The sequence below is a fragment of the Typopeltis vanoorti genome, chromosome 4, assembly GCF_054136105.1.
Source record: "Typopeltis vanoorti isolate ZY-2024b chromosome 4, IOZ_Tvanoo_1.0, whole genome shotgun sequence".
Classification (NCBI taxonomy): Eukaryota; Metazoa; Arthropoda; class Arachnida; order Uropygi; family Thelyphonidae; genus Typopeltis; species Typopeltis vanoorti.
The window spans coordinates 4,494,529-4,516,364 of NC_143552.1; the positions used below are offsets into that span (position 1 = coordinate 4,494,529).

The 21,836-nt window shown below is 34.8% G+C and overlaps 1 protein-coding gene across 1 annotated transcript in view; it reads right to left on the reverse strand.

Annotated features, from left to right (window-relative positions):
* Snr1 (SWI/SNF related, matrix associated, actin dependent regulator of chromatin, subfamily b, member 1) overlaps window positions 1-21,836 on the reverse strand; it is a 286,904-nt gene that overhangs the window by 66,829 nt on the left and 198,239 nt on the right. The window contains exon 6 of the mRNA XM_090391621.1: window positions 1,205-1,371. Coding sequence (XP_090247747.1) covers window positions 1,205-1,371 — 167 coding nt within the window. The remainder of the gene's footprint in view (window positions 1-1,204; window positions 1,372-21,836) is intronic.

A 21,836-nucleotide genomic window follows, 5' to 3' on the forward strand; every position in this document is an offset into this window, starting at 1 on the left:
TGCAAAATAACTTAAAGGATCACTGACAAGAGTGATTATAAGGAGATTATTATCCTTCTTTATAGGAATCTTTACAACTGCATTTGGACAACTGTACAAAGATTTGCCTAGCTAGATTCTTTTGTGATGTGGAAGTGGCTGTGAAGTTTAGAGTCAAAAAATGGCAATGGCCAGTGGAGTATTCCCTATGACGATAGAGGATTCAAAGGCAAATGACCAAAAGGATGACCTTGTCTGAGGAGTGCTCCCTATGAGAATGGACAAAATCCATGTGTTACAAAATTTAGTTGAGGGAGAAAAAAACGAGACATGATAAAATAAAATAAAAGATATAATAGAACATATAAGTAACTAAAATGATTTCAGATAGAGTATATGTTAAAGAAAGTATTTGGTATATGACTGGAAAGAACAGAAGAGGGGGATCACCACTGGAGGTTGTGTAATAGTGTAGTTAGCAATGGTTCGAATGGGTTGCCAGAGAAGTCTTGAATGCTCTTCCAGTAGCAAAGTGTGATAGGTTATTTTAATAAGTGTGAGCCACACACAATGAGTCTTCAGATTCTGTGGGATGTGTGTGTGTGTAATAATAATCTTAATCATACATCATTTCAAATATTCGAAAGAGAATAAAAAATTAGGCATTTGAGAAAACTGTATCCCATTCAAGTGAGCACAGAATCAAAAACCACATTTTTGTTTTCCAACCACTGGGAATGTGTAAAATATTTGGGAAAGTGGTCCAACCACTGAGAATGTGTAAAATATTTGGTTCAACTTTAGATATGAATGTTTCTATTTTTCACCTATACTGATTTGTCATATTTCAGACAAATGTGCTAATGATTTAAAGAACAATTTCTTTAGATTTTAGGCAATGTGCAAAATCATTACACAAATATTAACAAGTAAAGAAATAACTGTTCATAAATCTCACAAATACCAAAACAAATAATAGTAGAAAATTGTTTGTTAAAGGTTGTCAACATTATAAAAATCAAAATGAAAAAGAGAAATTGCAATATATCAGTGAAGTACTAAAGGTCATAAACAAAATAAAAAAAAAGCTATTGAAAGAAACAGTAAGGATTTAATAATTTGCTTTTTCTCCCCCCTTAATTCATTTCTCATGTAATCTACAATCAATGACATCAAGCAGTTATTCAAAAATAGCACTTCTTTCCCCTCTCTCTGTCAATCTTACCTTTAAAATAACCCTCTGGTCATCCTGCTCTTCTAACAGATTATCAGTAGGAAATGCTTCAATTTGTTGTCTAATTGACTGTGCAATGGTTGGAACAAATGATAAAGGTGGTAGGTCTAAATCATCACAGAGGACTTCAGCAAACTGTTCAGGAGTAATAAGGTTTTCTGAAAAACAATTTAAAGTGGAATGAAACAACTGTACTTACTCAAAGCACAGTCAGTTATGAAATCCCAGAGCTGGGCTTTCATAACTTCACATTACAAGAAACTATGTAATTTTTTTTTTTTTTTTTTTTTGGAAAAATGAAATCATCACTGGTATTTTTAGCAAATCATAACTGAAACTCCATTTAGCATGGTAATTTCTCATGACACTCCATGGGACTTGAACATAACTTTTTTTTTTTTTTTTTTTGTCAGGTTGTAATCCTGCTCCTATGTTCTAAGCTGTATGCTAAACCAGCATTCCTAAATTCATGGTATGAAAAAACAGTGTAAAGTGGTCCAACTTTAGATACGAATGTGCCTGCACTTGCACCCTCCCCCATTGTTCTGTTTGTGAATTCTATTAGTTTTTATTACTAAATAGTATAAATTATACACTATAGTGAAATGACATTCTTATAACTTACTGTAAAGTTCACTATAAGGGAAGTGTTTTTATGTTAGATGGAGTCAGAATTAGTTTTTGAATTTCTTATATAGACTGTTTTTGTTCTATGTTGTTTCTTTCTGCTTCTTGCAATGGATCACACAATCCATTTTTCTGCTCTCTCCTCTGCACGAAGCATCTGTTATGTTCATTTCATAAGAGATATGCCTTTTTTCTTCCTAAAATTTTGCAAAATAAGATAGGTAGACATGATAATTAAGAAATTACCAGCAAAAAAACATGTAAAAAAGTATGATAATTTATTAAAATAGCCAAAGTCCTACAAGAACACAACAACTTAAAAGTTGCCTTTAGACTTCTACAAAAGAGATTCACAATGTTAAGATTGCCTAAACAGCCACATCAACTTATGTAAAGCCCAGGAGTTTACAAAATCTATTACAATTGTCATGGCTGTTACGTTGGACAGACGTTCTGGAGAAATCCATGTCAGAGATGTTGAGAAAAAAAAAGAAAAAAAGAGTGCATAAATATGGATTGGTCTTTCACATCACCAACAAAATCTATCAAGCCAATTGGCAAATCACTAAAATACTATACGTAGAATTTAATACTTATGTATGCAAATTTAAAGAGGTTAATTAGATGAATAAAATACAAGCCCTGATATTAAATGATCTCTGGACAGCTTACGTAGCAGATATATGTGTAGACGAATTAGACTACGAGACAAAATATGTCATAATCTGTAACAATGACTGATGCTCGTGATATCTTTTCTTGTATCCAACATTTGTTTGAATGAATTAAAAAATGACAGCTGGTTATTTAGAAATCTCTGTTAATACCTATTTTATACTTTGCATTTTATTGTATCAATCTAAAGAAGTAAACAATATTTTTGTCACACAAAACTAATTATTAAATTATTTAGTTTTTATTATTAAATTCTTTATTTTTTTTCCCTTTTTTTTCTCCCAGTATTTACTTCATAATTATGAATGCTATACAAGCCACGGGTATATAAACTCCATAAGTCGATATAGTTCACTTCCAGACTATACATAATTTAGTGTTGACTGGTATGAGAATCAGGTATCACATTGTCTCTATAGCAAGATTTCCAGATTATCCAACTGCCAGCATGCTTACAGTATAAGTGAAATAATGTTTATAGCATTTTGTGGGTGCAACTACTGTTTTAACTATTACATACTCAACTTTTTACAAAATATCAAATTTACACACACACACACACACACACACACACACACACACACACACACACACACACACACACACACACACAATTCTCCATTTACATGGTAGATTGGTTCCAAAAAAAATCTGGAATATGGTTTTCATGTAAATGAAACCGCATAAAAAATACAGTGCATATGAAGAAACAGAAGAATGGTTCCAGATGTTAAAACCCGATATGAACACTAAATTATTTTCAAAAAAAAACGTATATGTATATATACATCTGGAAAGGTCCAAATACACCCATGCATACTGATATTAGTTCAATTTTATTCACAGTCACTTTTTGACAGCAGGCACATTCTTTTGTGTGAGACTGGAATTAAATCACTTCCATCACTTGAAACACTTTGGCGGCCCTGTTCATACTGCAATGGCAAAATGTTTTCTTCAGTAAAAGGAACTAAATTAGCACTAATTTCCAATAATTCTGAAAGTTTATTTTTCTTTTTATCACAAACTCTGTAATTAATCGTTGAAATCCTGTTTTGACTAGATCTTTGTATAATTCTTCATATCGCACCACATGCCTTCAGTTCACGTTTAAACTGTTCATTATTTGGATCATGTGTAAGAAATGACTTCACAATATTACTAGCCATTTGAAGCCATTCTTTAATTAATCCTGCAGTGAGTAAAATCTCTTCTTCATCATCACTTTTTTCAATTTCATCAGGATTCTCATGGACAGCTTCTGTTATTTTGTCATCACTAACAGCCTGGTGCAACCATCAATTCTTCAATATCTGCAGACGAAAAATCATCAAACCCTTCTCCGCCAACTGCATGTGCTAATCTAATGTATTGGGATATTCAGTTGCATGCAAAGGTACAGGGTTTTTCTTTTTTACGCATTCTGGCCAAGTAGCTTTCCAACATGCATTTAAAGTTGATGGTTTCAATACTGATAACGCCAACTTAGCAAGTCTGATGCAATCCAAAATAGAAAATTTCTTCCACACATCAATAACTGTCAGTAAATTATCCTTATCTAGTTTATCCAAAATGAATTGGAATGTTCTTCTTATATAGTAAGTTTTGAAGGTAGTGATCACACTCTGGTCCAGTGGTTGTATTGAGGATGTTGTATTAGGTGGCAGAAAACAAAATTCCACATTCAGGTGTTCTAAAACAGGATGGACAGGCACATTGTCTATAATCAATAAAACTTTGAAGTCCCAATTTTTTTCCCATCAAATAGTGTTTAACTTCTGGAGCAAAACATTGATGGAACCATTAAATACACCTTTAATTTCCCTGCAGTCTTAGGGATCGATTAATGAGTAATGGTTTTAATATACGATCTCCTGATGCATTGTTGCAAAATAATAGTCACACGATCATTAGCTGTTTTAAAGCCACCAACACTTTTTTGTGATTTTTCTATATAAGTTTTACTTGGCATTTGTCTACCTTCTGTAGCATAGAGTAATCCCTGATATTTAAAACATTGAGGGGTTCCCCAAAATTCAAGTTTAAGTACATATGACCACTAGGAAATGATAATTATAATGGAAATACCTCTTTTAACAGAACTGAATTCAAACAGAAATTTTAAAAATAAGCACCATTTGAACCGTGTTAAATCAAAATATACAATGTAAAAATAGAATTGCTTCTGTTTACAAAACCGTGTAAAAAAAAAAGCCATGTAAAAAGAGAATCAGCTGTGTGTGTGTGTGTATATACAGAGATACCCCGAAGTTGCGGGGTAGGTGGGACCAATGAAAAGCGCACAAGTCGAATTTGCGTAACTCGGGGTATAATTTTGCATATAATTTATATATACAAACATACAATTGGGACCAAAGGTTTACAAAAACACCTATATTTTTAAAGACATTTTTTCGTACATAAAAAAAGAAAGTAATTTCGATGTCGATGGTTTCATAAAATCTAATAGATTCGTCTGATGGCATAATGTCTTTTTCTTGTCATGCAAAATTTCTTCATAGCAAGCCAGTGATTTTTTTATTCCTTGCCTTGTGGCTACAATTCATTCCTCATTAGAATCTATGTCCTCCAAAATCTGTGAACTTTTCTTAATTAAGCTGAGACCTGTTAATTTTGCAATTGTCATGTGCTTTTCTGGTAAAACTGGATCTGAGGTTTCGGTCTCTTCAGTAGCGAAGAGTCTCCGATATCGGAGATATCAGAGACACTCCAAGAATCTCCGATAATCCTTACAGCATCTAAAACATTAAACCATTTCCAAAACCCCTTTAACAGACAATTGCTCATTTTGCCTCATAGCTTCATTCAGACTTGCAAACGAACGCCATGTGTAGTATGCTTTTAATGTTTTTCTTTTCTTGCTAGCTGTAGAAGAATCGGACTTGCTTCTTTTGGGCAACATTATTATTTTTTATGTGATAAAATTTTTATCAAGAACATAACATTAAACAATTGCAGGGTTTGTAGACTATAAAAATCGTGTATGAATGGAGACTGCACGAAACACGTCAGTGCTTGTTCACAGCATGTGCGACACTGGTGAATGCAGCTGGTGCCAGAAAGATACGACTAGTGGTGAGGCATGACTGTATATATATATATATATTAATATGGTTTAAATGACTATAACACCGAGATTAAAAAAGAATAAGGTTTAATTGTGAGACACTACTAGTTTCGTTGAAAAAATTAACTTCCTCAGGTGTCCAATACAGAGAATTATATAAAAAATAACAGAAACATTGTAAAATAACAACAGATCTAATGTAAAAAACTGAAGTACAGTTTAAATAAGAATACGTGCTAAAATTCCAATTGAAGTAAGCTACGTGCGTGAGCTATCGCAAGTACGCCAAAATTGGACAGTAGAGATGTGTGCATCGGATAAATTGAACCTGAGGCTGTTATTCATATGGGTTGAATAGAGGGATATTTCTTTAGATTCAAGTATCCTCTCGAGTTCATCATAACAAGTATGTATATTGGACATTTGAGACCAGTCTATGAGATGTTGGGGCCTTTGTCGGAGTTTATAGAGAAAAAGATGTGGCTTGAGAGAGAGCGCTGGCTTGGGTCCTATTGTAGGATATGTCTCTTTTGTGTTCTTCAATACGTAGAAGTGCAGATTTAGCAGTCTGACCATAGTATGGTTTGCCACATTCACAAATGATCTTGTATTACTCCTGGATTACTTCAATTGGAATTTCAGCATGTATTCTTTATTAAACTGTACTTCAGATTTTTACATTAGATCTCTTGTTGTTATTTTACAATGTTTCTGTTATTTTTTATATAATTCTCTGTATTGGACACCTGAGGAAGTTGAATTTTTCAACGAAACTAGTAGTGTCTCATGATTAAAACTTATTCTTTTTTAATCTCGGTGTTATAGTCATTTAAACCATATTAATATTCATAACATTATTAACCGAGTAAATATGAACTCCGATATATATATATATATATATATATATATATGAATAAAATTGTTATAATATTAATATAGAAGAGGGAAGGAGCTTTAAAAAGGATTCACTTTGACATCAAAAATTATGAAAACAAAGAATAAATATCCAATATTATTCTGCAGAAAAATTTGAAACTTATGGAGTTTCAAAAGTGATCTGTCCGTTAGCATGAATGAAGTCTGTCTAAAGATTTGTCTGTGTTTTCAAAGATAAGACCAGAAATCTTGAAATTAACAAGATTATCAGAATCTGATTTAGGGATGCAGAAGCTAATATTCTGCAGTTCAACTGATTATGTAGCAAAGAGGTTTGCCAAATGAGAAAAGTGCAATCTATGGATGGGATTAGCAGAAAAGTAGAGAGGGTAACTGACATACAAAAAGGGCCTGGAAAGTTCTGATAAAACCCTAGAACAAAAATGATATTAAAGCAACTGATATAATCACAAGAAAGAACATACAAAGATATTAGAAATAAAAACATAAACTACCTTCATAACTCTGCTACTATTATGTTCTTTCTTGTGGTTAAATCAGTTGATTTAATATCATTTGTGTTCCAGTTGTTTATTAGAACATTCCAGGATCCCCCCTTGGAAAGAAGAAAGCACAGGGCTTTTTGGACCAATATTATAACCAGAGAGAAAACTGGCAGAAGAGATACAATATTACAGGAGCTTACCTAACAGCCCATAGCAACAAAAACAATCAAATGCAACTGCTTGAGATTCCCCAAACTTTCCCATGGCATAAGACTAAATGTAGATGACAAAAAGCGAAATGATCCTCTGTTGATCAAAACTGGTAGAATCCATAGTGACAATCATTTATTAATTGCACAGTTTTCATAATAAGATAAGTGTTGATGGTTTTCTCCATTACTTTAGAAAGAACTGAAGGGAGTGACTGCACAGTAATTTAATGGTAGAGAGATGTTGCCTTTCATGTGAAATCTCCAAGGACTCAATGGAGGAGGGCACACTACTCTGCTACACATATCTCACTGTCTTCCTTACTACTCAATTCTCCAACTACACACAATGACACTACTACTACCATTAACACCATCTACCACTTATTACACCAGTAATATAATTTTTTGTCTGTAAATTGTAAAGCTGTATAACTGAGAGGAGACCTCCACATAGCCTTTAAAGGAATGCGGAGAACCGACCAGGGCTTCTGACCTAATGTCCAATCCTCACCTTCTCATGGTGCACCCTGTTGGGTATCTACTTTGATACTGAACAAAAAAAGATGGGCTGGCAATTTGGGATTTAGCCGACCAAATTGTATTCTTATTGGTTAAACCAAAATAAAAAAAATGATGGAACAACATGACAAAATTTCATGCCGGCTGGGTCGTCGCCCGGTTAAAAAAGGCCCCCATTGTTTTCGCCAGGGAACCAGGGCAAACAGCGCAAAGTCAGCTACTGAAAAAATCTGAAAACAAACCCCAACTCAACATCACCAGAGTTAAAGATCGGTACTATCAATGTAAGAAGCCTAAATGGCAAAGAAATGGAGCTAGCTGAGGAATTAGATAAGTACCAGATCGACATAATAGGGGTGACTGAAACAAAAAAGACCAAAAATGGTGAGATCATTCTCAGCAATAAATACAAAATGTTATATTCAGGCAATGACAATCAAGGAAAAGAAGGAGTAGCCATAATATTCAACACAAAATACGAGGCTAATCTTCTTGAATGGCAGTCAGTCTCAAGTAGAGTAATGTGAGCAAATATGAGAATGGGGAACTGAACAATGAGACTTACTTGTGCCTATGGTCCCACAGAAGGTTCTACTAAGGTAGAAGTGGAGGAATTTTTTGACACTTTAAAAAAGCAACTGACACAATGAAAAAGGAAAAGTTGGTCCTTGTTGGGGATATAAATAGCAGAGTAGGAAATGATTGTGAGACATACAAAAATATTTTGGGAAAATTTGGAGAAAGGAGCAAAGCTAATAATAATGGCAAATATCTGTTGGATTTCTGCTCAGGACATGGACTGGTTATTACTAACACCATGTTCCAACATAAAAATGTGCACAAATTCACATAGAGAGAAGAGGCTAGGAATAAGAAAAGTCTCAACTATGATATTGTTGATAGTGATGTTTTCTCCCTGGTGCAGGACACCAGAGTGTAAAGAGGATTTAAAATTGGAAGGGATCACTATTTAGTCTTGAGCAGGATAAAATTGAATTTCAAATTGAAAAGAATAACATGTAAGAAAGTTTTAAAGCGAATAAAAGTTGAGCAGCTCACAGATGTGAACTGTAGACTAAAATACAGAAAGATAATTGAAAAGAAAATGAAAGAGTTTGATAACAGGAATCAAACCTTGGAGATTCAGTGGCAAACTCTGAAGAAAACATTGATTGATTCTGCCAGAGAGGCATGTGGTGAGGTTGTGTGCAAAGATAAAAAAATCAGAACTCCCTGGTGGACACAGGAGGTTAAAGAGGCAGTGAAGGAAAAGAAGAAAGCATATCAAAAGTTCCTGGCAAATAAGTCAGCTTTTACTCTTACAGAATACAGAGACAAATGTAAGAAAGCTAAACAGTGTGTAAAACTAGCTAAACAAAAGTCATGGGAGGACTTTGGCAAGAATATAGAAAATAAATATCAAGAAGGTGGCAAAATATTCTGGAGGTTGTTGAAGAGGCTTAAGAATGGAGGAAAGAGTGCTGTAAAAGGAATTAGAGATGATAAAGGTGACATGAAAACGGGAGAAAAAGATATCCTTGAAGTATGGAGTAATTACTTTGAAAAACTGCTAAATGAAACAAGCAGTGATGACAGCACAGTGATAAAAAAACACTGACCAGGCATGCAGTCCATACTTGAAGTAGAAAAAGCCATCAAAGGCTTCAAATGTGGAAAGGCAGCAGAAGTAGAAGATATTCGACCAGAAATGCTGAAGTATGGTGGCATAAAAGACTTACAGTGGCTGCACTGCATTGTTCAGAAAGCCTGGACAGAGGGACGAATTCCCGATGATTGGAGTAGAGCTCTCATAGTACCCATATATGAAAAGGGAAATAAAACTGCATGTGAGAATTACAGAGGTATTTCCCTACTGAGTGTTCCTGGCAAGATCTATGCAAGTATACTTGAGAAACGGTTGAGAAGAATTGTGGAAGAAAAGCTTGGTGAAGAACAAGCTGGATTAAGGCCAAATAGAGGCTGTCAGGATCAGATCTTCACTTTACGACAAATAGTCGAGAAAGCATGGGAATATAACAAAGATCTGTATTTAAGTTTTGTCGATTTGGAAAAGGCATATGACAAGGTGCCAAGAGAGAAGCAATTCAATACGCTGAAGTTATATGGTGTCAATGGGGCATTATATCAAGCAATACTTAGTCTTTATTTGAGTTGTAAGTCAGCAGTTAGAATTGAAGGAAGTACAGGAAGATGGTTTAATGTTAAATCTGGTGTGAGACAAGGATGTACATTATCCCCTCTGTTATTCATTATCTATATGGATCATATTATGAAGGAATGTGGTATTAAACCTGATATCAAAATTGGAGATGTTAATATCAGCTCTTTGCTTTATGCGGATGATGTTATACTTCTAAATAAATCCGCTACAAGTCTGCAAGAGTCTCTGACTAAAATGAATAGCTGTTGTAATAGATATGGTATGAAGGTCAGTAATAAAAAGACAAAGACAATGAAAATAGGCAGAATCATTGAAAATGTCAACTGTGATGTGAATGGAGAACCTGTGGAACAAGTAAAACATTTAAGCTACTTAGGCACGATTTTTATTGAAGATGGTAAATTAAATATAGAAATAGACAACAGAATCAGCAAAGCTGGTATGGTGGGAAGTCAACTGAATAAATTCATATGGAATAAGAGAGAAATTAGTCGGAACACTAAATTAGCTGTATACAAGGCAGTGTTCAAACCAGTTTTAACTTATGGATCTGAGAGCTGGGTCAGAAGTAAAACACTTGAACAAAGACTAGAGACTGCAGATATGAGAGTCCTGAGAAAGATTAGAGGCGTGAACAGATGGCATCAATGGCAATATCATATTAAAAATGAGGATATTACGAAAGAACTTGACACTGTCAGCATCCAGGAATGCATTAGCAGAGCTAATCTCAGGTGTTATGGTCACTTAAATAGAATGGGAGAGGAAAGATTAGTAAAACAAGTGTTCTCTGCCAGGTTGGCAGGAAAACGACCCAGAGGAAGACCAAGATATAGGTGGATTGATACGGTACAAAGTGCCTTAGACGATAGAAATATAAGATCTGATAATGTTGGAGTCTTGACAAGTAACAGACTGATTTGGAGGAAAATTGTAGATATTAAGTTAGTAATGATGTAATTTTTTCATGTAGTACTGTCATATCCTGTACACCCCTTGAGGGTACATGGCAGGAATTTGATGATGAGGATGATGAAAGTCTACTGCCTCTGTATGAGATCAGCTAATGGCTAATTAAAGATAAAGGATGAGAAATTAAAGTAGAACAAGGAATGAATGTTTCTATACCAATAAGAACTGTTTCACTGATGCATTTACAGGACAAATGTTTAGATCAGAAAACTGTAATCTAATCAAAGAAAAGAGACAGAAATCATGAATGCCAAACTACTTGGCATATGAGGATAAGAATATCCATGTTGCTCCATAGTAGAACAAACAAACATTAGATTGTAGTTATTATCAAGAGGATACAATATCCAGAGTATATTCAAGTTCTCTAGTGAGGCAAGAGATCTACAATGATGAAGAATGGTTAGGTTATCCAGTATTCTGTTAGGCATGTGAATAGTGTTTGTGTGAGATCACTTTGGCAGCAAATACCTAGCATCTTCTATTGAATCAGTGCTGTTGGAAAAGGAAAGCCAGCTGGAATTGTGAACAAATAAAATCTCCAAGGAACATACCTTTATCATTAGAAAATTGGAATGGGAAAAAAAATCAGCTTTAAAGAAAGGACATAACTGAAAAATCTCAGTTTGTTAGGAAAATTAAGTGCACTTTTTTGGGGGATGAGAATATACAGTAATGGATTCTTTATTAAGTCATCCACATGAAATTTTTGCCTGACGCCTCTATAAATCATGGTCTTAGCAGTACACCTACATTAACTGCCACAACTGGCAGCAAGATTATTTCATTACTGACAGCTAGTGAAGCCTGCTCTATCATTACTATTACATTCTGTGCAGTATATTATCCAACAACCAATTTGCAGAATAACCATTTTTTAAGTTGTTCTCTTGATATTGAAATCTCTGTAACGATGAATATAACTAACAATACTCGTAATGCACGTGTTAATAATTAGTGATTTTTGTTATTTAAAGAGGAGATTTTTAATCAATCTCTTTTTCTAACAATTATTTTTAATTTATTTCCGAGTGTACCTACATATTATTATATGCACAAGGGTTCACTCCAATTGGTGCAATGATCTTAACTCTTTCTTTCAGAATCCAAATAATCACTGACTCAAGACCAAAATACAAAATAAACACATTTAATATAACAAAAACAATATATATACACTTCAAACAAATATGACATAACTAACTATAAATTAATTGGACTTGAGGCCTTTTAAAAATAAATTTGCACTTAAGACTAGACTAAACACTTTGTTTGCACAATCACAAAATGTTCATAGCCAGTTTCTTTCTCTGTCAAAGCCTTTTCAGAAGATATACGACCCTATTCTTCATTTTTACAGGATCCTTTCTCATCACTTATGTAGCACACATTAATTCTTCCAAACTTAATTCTGTCTCTTTTCTTCAGTAGAAATAATAGTCAAATCCAGCGTCCTTAATACAGATGAAACTTCCTAATCAGAGTTTTCTCGAACATTCCTTTAGAACGTAAATAGCAAATTCTTCTTTTATTTACTAAATGCTTATTGACAGTCTTAACTCTTCCAATAAAAAAAAAAACTTACAGTTCTACGATTCCCTTTTCGGAATCTACTATAAATCTTTCAATTAGTGTTTCCTCCAATATTCCATTTAAGACGAATATACCAATATTGTCTTTTATTTATCCACATACTTATTCCACAATAAAACTTCACAGTTCCACGATTCCTTTCTCGGAGTATACTATTCATTTTCTTCCGACTATCACATAAAAAATTGCACCGAACCTAAATATCTGCCGGCCCGTGTTCTAAATTCCTCCTGAATGATTTCTTGTCAGCTGTCAATCACACATCAAACTTCTCGGCGAGCATGCGCACTCCATGAAACTGGTAAGCAAGAAGTTAGGTATAAATATAAATAATGGCTCACACATTGTCTCTGTTAGCGACAAGAGAGAATGTCTTCATAAAAACACAAAACTTAATATTTTAAATTACAATAAAATTCATGTAAGTAATACAAATATCAAATCCAGTAAGTACATCAATTTTTTAACTTCTTTACATATCATTTTTGACAAAACAATTTCAATAACGGGCACATCGCAAGTGCCAACAATGCGTGTTATGAAACTAAAACTAATAAACATTTTAAACTAAACAATTCGTAAAAATATTCAGAATTTTAATTATGATTATTTTTACACACGCATGCTGAAAGAAATGGAGAATATCAACAAGGTCTTTTCTGTGGATTCTGAACAGTTTCTGACCTTTCCAAGGCTGTCAAATAAACCAAGTAGTGGTGAAATTCATTTTCTACTTAATGGTGCCTAGTACTAGAGAAGCTTGCCATATTTTCTTGAGGGATATGAATGCTGAAACTTGAAGCCTCCTCCAAACACCTACATCAATTCACCTCTCTCTCTCTCTTTCTCAGCTATTTCTAAGAAGAATGTCTTCAGTCTCCTTTTAGGGAAAAAATTAAGTAATGATTCTTTTTTCTTTTAATAGTTTCTTTATACAAAAATTAAGAATTTTAAGCTTTTTTTCTCTATACTTAAGTTTAATGCAAATAAGTTCATCAATTTTGATATCATAATAAGTTTACATGGCTGAAGAAAAGGTTTATGTCTACATAAGATTTCTGCCTGGTCTCTGGTGAGAATCAACAGCTGCTCATATTTTATGATTTAAGGAATGAAGACAGCATATAATGAACTAAATGATGGTTTAATGACTGATAATTTTGTCAACACAGACACACAAACTACCAATTAGTGATTATTATTAATAATAACACCAGATCTTTGTGGAGTCTAAAGACTCTTCAGGAGGCAAACAATGTTACACATATAAAGCCCATCAAACCATGCTTTAAACTTATTCAATTTATCTGCATAAACCACAATATCTGGCAAAGCATTCTACTCACCAACCACTCTCCATGCAAAGAACTCTACTCCTTATGCTCAAACCTTCCTATACAACTTCCACGTATGTCCCCCCCCTTTTTTTCTACCCCCCCATTCTATAAAAAATTTCTTCCACATTAACCTGATAACAATCCTTTACTGAGTTAAATGTCTCAATCATATCCCCCTCTCTTCCTTCCACAAGGCTTTGTAAACTGCATTTCCCCAAATATGTCTTGATATCACACATCCAGACTATATAACATCCATTGAATTTTAAAATTTAAAATCTGAGATATAAATAAATAAATCTATCTATTTATTTATTTATTATCTATAATAGTATTATAGGACATTAGGCCAGCCTGTATCTCTCCAATTCCATCTTTGTAACTGAAGTGTGCCTGTATGACATGTTTAATACCAATGTATTAATCCCAGAAGGTGCCAATTTAACTTTGGCAATATATAGGAAATAATAATTAAAATTTTTAGTTATTATCTAGTTTACATTTATGTACATTGTTAATTTCCTGAAACAACATTATGAAGATCAAACACCATGAGGATCAATGTATAAGCCTAAACACCAATCAAGTTACAAGAACATTAGATGAGGGAAAGGCATATACTGCAATTTCCTTAGACTCAGCGAAGGCATTTGACAGGGTGCCACATGATAAGCTGATATTTAAGTTGCAGCACATGGGTCTGGATGTCAGATTGGTCAACTGTATTCAGGATTGGCTGTCTGATAGGTCAGAGAGTTGTGTATGGTGGAGCAGTTTCAAGGAGGCAGAGGGTTACAAGTGGGGTCCCACAGGGCTCAGTGCTGGGACCTATATTGTTTAACCTTTATATCAATGACATTGTCAGTGGATTGCAGGGTGATATTCAGTTGTTTGTGGATGATGTGAAACTGGGAAGGATTATTAGTAATAGTGTAGATGTGGTAGCCCTGCAAAAGGATTTTATAAGCTAGATAGATGGGCAAATGAATGGGGGATCAGTTTAATGCAGCAAAATGTATGGTCTTGAGGTTTGGGAAACATCGATGGGATGCTGCATACTCTATGGGAGGAGTTATACTGGAGGAAGTAGGGGAGACAATAGATCGGGGGGGGGGGTGATGATTGATAGAAACCTGAAATTCAGGGAACATATTGTAAAGGTGGTGAAGGTAACACAGAAGATTGCTGCAATTATGAGAAGGACAGTGACTTGCAGAGATAAAAGGGTTATCATTCCGTTGTATAAGTCTCTGATCGGACCACACTTAGACTAATGTTCTCAGATTTGGTCCCCAGGATTTGAAAGGGATAAATTAACCGTGGAAAGGATACAAAGACGGATGACAAAGATGGTTTCAGGACTGTACAATTTTAGTTATGAGGATCGGTTGAGGGAATGTGGATTACAGAGTTCTTAGAACTCTGCAGTCCACATTAGAGTGGTTAGAAGAAGGAGAGGTGATACGATTGAGACTTTTAAACTGTTGAGAGGTGGTTACAGGGTTGACACTGGGGAGTTCTTTTGCTTGGTTGAACAGTGGGAAGGAGTGATGACAAGAGGCCATCCCTGGAAGTTACGAAAGGAAACTGTGAGCAAGAGGGTGAGGAGTGGTTGAACCGTGGAATGCATTGCCTGATGGAGTGGTGAGAGCGAGAACGGTCAATGAGTTTAAGGAGTGGTATGACAGACTTTGTGTTCTTAGGAAGGACCTCCCACAATGAGTTTTTTTGACTCCATGGAGGCTTGAATAATAATAATAAATCTATTTAATCTTTCATTATACACTCGTGTTCATAGAAACTGCATCACCTGCTGTAACAATTTTTTTTTTTGGTAATTAAATTTGAATGTCTATTTGGAAAAGGATAATAACACAATAATTGTTGCAAGTAATGAAGAAGGTAACATAACATTTTTATTTTTGATTAATATTTGGCTCTTTTTAGTACAAGATGCGACATAATTAGGGAATGACAACAAACTTGATAAATTTGCAAATATTTCAAAATGGAGTGGACAGTGATATTTTCACTGAAAAAACAAATACTGGTATCAAAATTTAGCTCAACTACATAGTTTTACTAATTCAAAAAAATTCAAAGTTAAAAATTCGCTTTTTTGCTGTTTAGTACTTTGTCAGTCCTCCTCTTGCCTTTATTATAGTTTGGTATCAGCAAGGCATTGACAAAATCAATTTCCTGATTAATACATCTGTCAGTTCATGTTCCATATTCTTATAATGGCTTCTTGGAGATCCTGAAGTGTTTTTGACTTCTTGTGTACTTCAGTCTCCATTTGGAACCACAAATTCTCAATGGGGTTGAGATTTCGGATGTTTCCTGGCCATGGTAGTCACTGAATCAAGTGTTCATCGAACCACTTATTCACTTGCAACAAAAACTAAGTTTTTTCAAGTACTAAACTCAATTTGTATGGTACATTTTTGGATTATAATAGTGTTAATACTTTTATAACAGTTGTGTTATATTGGTTATAATAGTGTTAACACTTTTTGCCCTATGCCAAGGGGAAGTTCATCATTACTGAAAGATGCAGTAATGATGAACTGCATCTTTCAGTCATCCTGAAAGATGCAGTTCATCATTGCGGTTAAAGTAGTCTCTGATTGTAGGCAGCAATTCTTCTTCTAAAATTTTCTGGTACACTTGTGCATTTGTTGAACCATTTGTGAAATGCAAGCGATCAACACTACAATACGACATGCATAACCTGACTAGCTGAGAATTTGAATTGCTGACACCAGACAGTCGCAGAGTTGAATTTTTACCTTGATCACCTTCGAACTGTCTGCCATTGGTGCCCTGCAGGTTAAACTTTTTGTCATTAGAAAAAAAAAAAACTCTTTTCCACTCATCATGAGTCCATTTAGCATGCTCTCTGCACCAATTTTTTTGGCTAACAAGGGCTTCTTTTTAGGGAGCCTGGCTACCAGTACCCTGTCGAATGAGTCTTCTGACAGTTACAGAGCTTTGCTATAACTCCTGTTTGTTCTTCTCAGTCCTGTTTCAGTTCTCTGGATGACACATGGCAATTTTGAGGGAGAGCCACTTTAGAATTCAATCTTGGCATGGTGTAGACAGTGGCTTTCTTCCTTTGAGCAGCAATACCACAGTAGATTGACTACAAGGCACCCTTTTAGCTATTTTGCAATAGTAAAAGCCCTTTTTATTCACAGCTCGAATCACACTTTTTTGGCAAGGTGTTAACTGCTCATAACTAGCCATAGTGATCTAAGCATGAAAATGCAAAAACTGGCTCCTGTCTATTTATAGCAGAAAAAATTCTGATGCAACAGCAGCACCTATTACATTATACAGAAACCCACGGGAGTGATAGACAATGCAATATAACAAAATATGTAATGATAAACTGATAAACCAATAAAAATGACCATTTAACTACTGAAAACTATATTTATGTAAGGTGGTGTGGTTTCTATGAACATGAGCATAGATTTTTTTTAATATATATATTAAATATATTTCATGTACTTTTATGTCTTTACTTCTTAAGACTTTACATTGGTCTTTTCTCATCCTTTATGGTTTTTAAGTTCTAAATTTTAATCTTTTAACATTTACTGCTTTTAATGTTTACAAGTTTGATACTGTATTTACTATTAACATCTATTAACATTAAGTATGGTGGTGTAAGAGTCTTAGAGCGGCTGCACTGCATAGTTCAGAAAGCCTGGACAGAGGGACGAATTCCCGATGATTGGAGTAGAGCTCTCATAGTACACATATATAAAAAGGGAAATAAAACTGCATGTGAGAATTACAGAGGTATTTCCCTACTGAGTGTTCCTGCAAGATCTATGCAAGTATACTTGAGAAACGGCTGAGAAGAATTGTGGAAGAAAAGCTTGGTGAAGAACAAGCTGGATTCAGGCCAAATAGAGGCTGTCAGGATCAGATCTTCACTTTACAACAAATAGTTGAGAAAGCATGGGAATATAACAGAGATCTGTATTTAAGTTTTGTCGATTTGGAAAAGGCATATGACAAGGTGCCAAGAGAGAAGCTATTCAATACGCTCCAGTTATATGGTGTCAATGGGGCATTATATCAAGCAATATGTAGTCTTTATTTGAGTTGTAAGTCAGCAGTTAGAATTGAAGGAGGTACAGGAAGATGGTTTAATATTAAATCTGGTGTGAGACAAGGATGTACATTATCCCCTCTGTTATTCATTATCTATATGGATCACATTATGAAGGAAAGTGGTATTAAATATGATATCAAAATTGGAGATGTTAATGTCAGCTCTTTGCTTTATGCAGATGATGTTATGCTTCTAAATAAATCCACTACAAGTCTGCAAGATTCTGTGACTAAATTGAATAGCTGTTGTAATAGATATGGTATGAAGGTCAGCAATAAAAAGACAAAGACAATGAAAATAGGCAACTGTGTTGTGAATGGAGAACCTGTGGAACAAGTGAAACATTTCAGCTACTTAGGCACGATTTTTACTGAAGATGGTAAATTAAACATAGAAATAGACAACAGAATCAGCAAAGCTGGTATGGTAGGAAGTCAATTGAATAAATTCATATGGAATAAGAGAGAAATTAATTGGAACACTAAATTAGCTGTATACAAGACAGTGTTCGAACCAGTTTTAACTTATGGATCTGAGAGCTGGGTCAGAAGTAAAACACTTGACCAAAGGCTAGAGACCGCAGATATGAGAGTCCTGAGAAAGATTATAGGCATGAGCAGATGGCATCAATGGCAATATCATATTAAAAACGAGGATATTAGGAAAGAACTTGACATTGTCAACAACCAGGAATGCGTTAGCAGAGCTAATCTCAGGTGGTATGGTCACTTAAACAGCATGGGTGAAGAAAGATTAGCAAAACAAGTGTTCTCTGCCAGGTTGGCAGGAAAACGACCCAGAGGAAGACCAAGATATAGGTGGATTGATACGGTACAAAGTGCCTTAGACGATAGAAATATAAGATCTGATAATGTTAGAGCCTTGACAAGTAACAGACTGATTTGGAGGAAAATTGTAGATAGGAAGTTAGTAATGATGTAATTTTTTCATGTAGTACTGTCATATCCTGTACACCCCTTGAGGGTACATGGCAGGAATTTGATGATGATGATGATGATGATATTTGTCATCATCATCATATCAGTATACTGATATAGGCTATATCAGTATACCCCCCGCATTATCTGAATGTGCACTATTTGGTTGTGGTGCTAATAATTCCAATTTAATAATTAAATGATTTTTTTCATTTGCTTAGCTTGCATGTTTTTTCATATTTTTATGATGCCCATATTGCTGTTTTAGTTTTATCTGCTGATTTGCTTTTTGGATTGCATTTTCATAAACTAATGTGCATTTTATGTAACTGTGCTTATTTGGGGGATAATATTTAATTACAAATTACAATCTTGTAACTAGCTTTGTCAGTATCTTTAATGAGATTAGTGGGCATTTTTTGAAATGAATTAAGGATAAAAATTGAGTAATCAGTGTATTTTTGAGCCAAATTATTAGTGTACTTTAAAATTTATCAATCTATAATGTTTTGTTTGCATACACCTACATACATAAATAAACTTTTCTAAGGTTTGCATTTGAATAGTTTTATTTCTTTTTAGCTTACTGACTTTCCTTCATAAATGAAAAATTAAGAAACGAACAATAATAAAAAGTTAAAAAAAAATTATATGCACAGTCTCTTGTGAGTAGCAAGATGCTTTGATATGTTTAGTCATTAGTCAGTGATATGTTTCAAATTAAATTTTAATAAGATTTAAGTAACTGTCATGGTGGCCTATTATGTCACCAAGCGCAGCAGTGAAGTATTTTAAGGTAAATTCCATAGGATAAAACATTTTACAATATGTAATTTATGTGATACTATATCAAGATGTGGTAAAAACAGTCAAATCATTTCAAAAAGATCCATTCAGAAAAAATGACAAAAGAATCATAAGTGTAAGATAATTTGAAAAAGGCACAGTACTGAATGCAGATAAATAATTATTTTTTTACATATCTAATTGAAACCCCCTCCCTATACACATACAACTGCTAACCAGCTTTCTGATATACACTACTTAGAAAGAAGTCAACAGGTCTGCGCGGTTAGCGTAGTGGCTTTGCGCTTCGCAACCATATACCTGGGGAAGGAGTGTCCCAGGTTCGATTCCCATCGAAGACGTGAGGAACTTGAGGATCTTCCTCAGGCATAGCCAAGTTAGCCGGTCTTGGGCGCAGGCAGTAGGGTTTTTCCCGCCAGTTTATCTGCCGTTTTTCATCCGGCAAACAGGCAAACCGGCCCCATGAACATACCTCTCTACAGTCCAGAATATATCCTCCCAGCAGCAGACTAGGCGACAGGTCGGTTGGGAGTGGTACTAACAAGTAGTCGCATCTAAGTAACAAGCAGACCCTGCATAGGAAGTGGGAATAATGCGCAGTGAAAGAAAGAAAGAAGTCAATAGACATCACCCCCCCCATGCCACGTAACAAGTTGTGTTTGTAGCCAGTATAAATTGGAGGAATATGATGCTCATAAGCCAGTGCAACTGTGTCCAGGTGAAATGGCTGTGATAAGGGAACTGATGGAGTGCCTATCTGTTCAGCAAATTGTTGACAAATTGGATCATCCCAGGTCAGCGATCAGTGATACCCTACTGAGATGGAAGCATAGAGAGTCAACTGCAAGTGCTTCCCACAGTGAATGATCCACCACACTCACCAATTGTGACCATAGGGTGCTATGAAAGATAATATATAAAAACCGCCATTTGTCAGCTGACATATTGAATGTAGAGTTCTGGACATCGACTGCAATATGAATCTGCACAAAAATATTCAGAACGAAGGCTCACTACATGGGTTTCCATGGTAGGACCACAATATGCAAGCCCCAACATTACCTGAACCAACATGCAGTGTCATCTTCAGTTGTGCAAAGAGTGTGAACAGTGGGATGTGGAAGTTGGAAAGGAGTGATGAATCATGCTACACCATCTACCGAGCAGATGGATGGATGTGGGTGTAGCGGATGCCAGATGAACATCTCTTAACCAGAGTGCATAACCCAAACTATGAAATTCGGAGGTGGCACTGTGATGGTATGGTCCTATTTTTCCTGGTTTGGCCTCAGACCTCTGTTTATCATGCCACTGTAATATTTTGATAAATATTTTATTATTTCTTCGTCCTCAATATCTTGGCTGTTTCACCTTTATATTAATTCTACTCTTTTCCCATTATCTTTCCTATGTGTACTTTAACTTCTAATTCTCTGTTAAGTACTCTTTACTTTGTTCTAACTTAAGTTAATTTAGTCTCCGCTTGTGATCCCTTATACTTCCTACAAGTATTAGCGCAGTTAGTGAAACGGCCTCTAGAATAGGCAACTCACGGTTACAGTTAACTCTTTCCCACGCGATATAATTCAGGGAAAATTTGTTTTTCGACTGTGCCACCCTGAACTAATGTTATAGAACGGGAAGAACAGTTATAACATTTATAGAATAGATTACTTTCTAAAATAATACCTTAAATAGTCAGTCATGGCAATTTCTCTAATTTTAGCACACAGGTTCAGTTACTCTTGTGAGACAGTGCAATGGTCCAAGATCAGGCAATAGTTTTAAACAAACAAAACATGTTTATTTTACCATAGGCACTATACAATATGATACACATTAAACAATTTCTCTCTAATGCCTATTTTAAACTTAAATCATAACCTTACAATTTAGACCTGCAATTCACAATGCTCGAATCACTTGCTTTACAGGACCTAGGCAATTACTGGCTGTTACAATCAATATCATTGTCTAACATTTTTCTTAATAAATATACTAGGCTAATTTTCAGTCTCAATTACTTCTTATAGCGACTTATACAACTATTTTAACAAAGCTACGTTCAGTGGACATACATTTCTTAATCACTATCTCAACATTAATACATTAGAATCTACTCACAAATTCGTAGACACATATACAGTCCTACCAGTCTTGAAGAT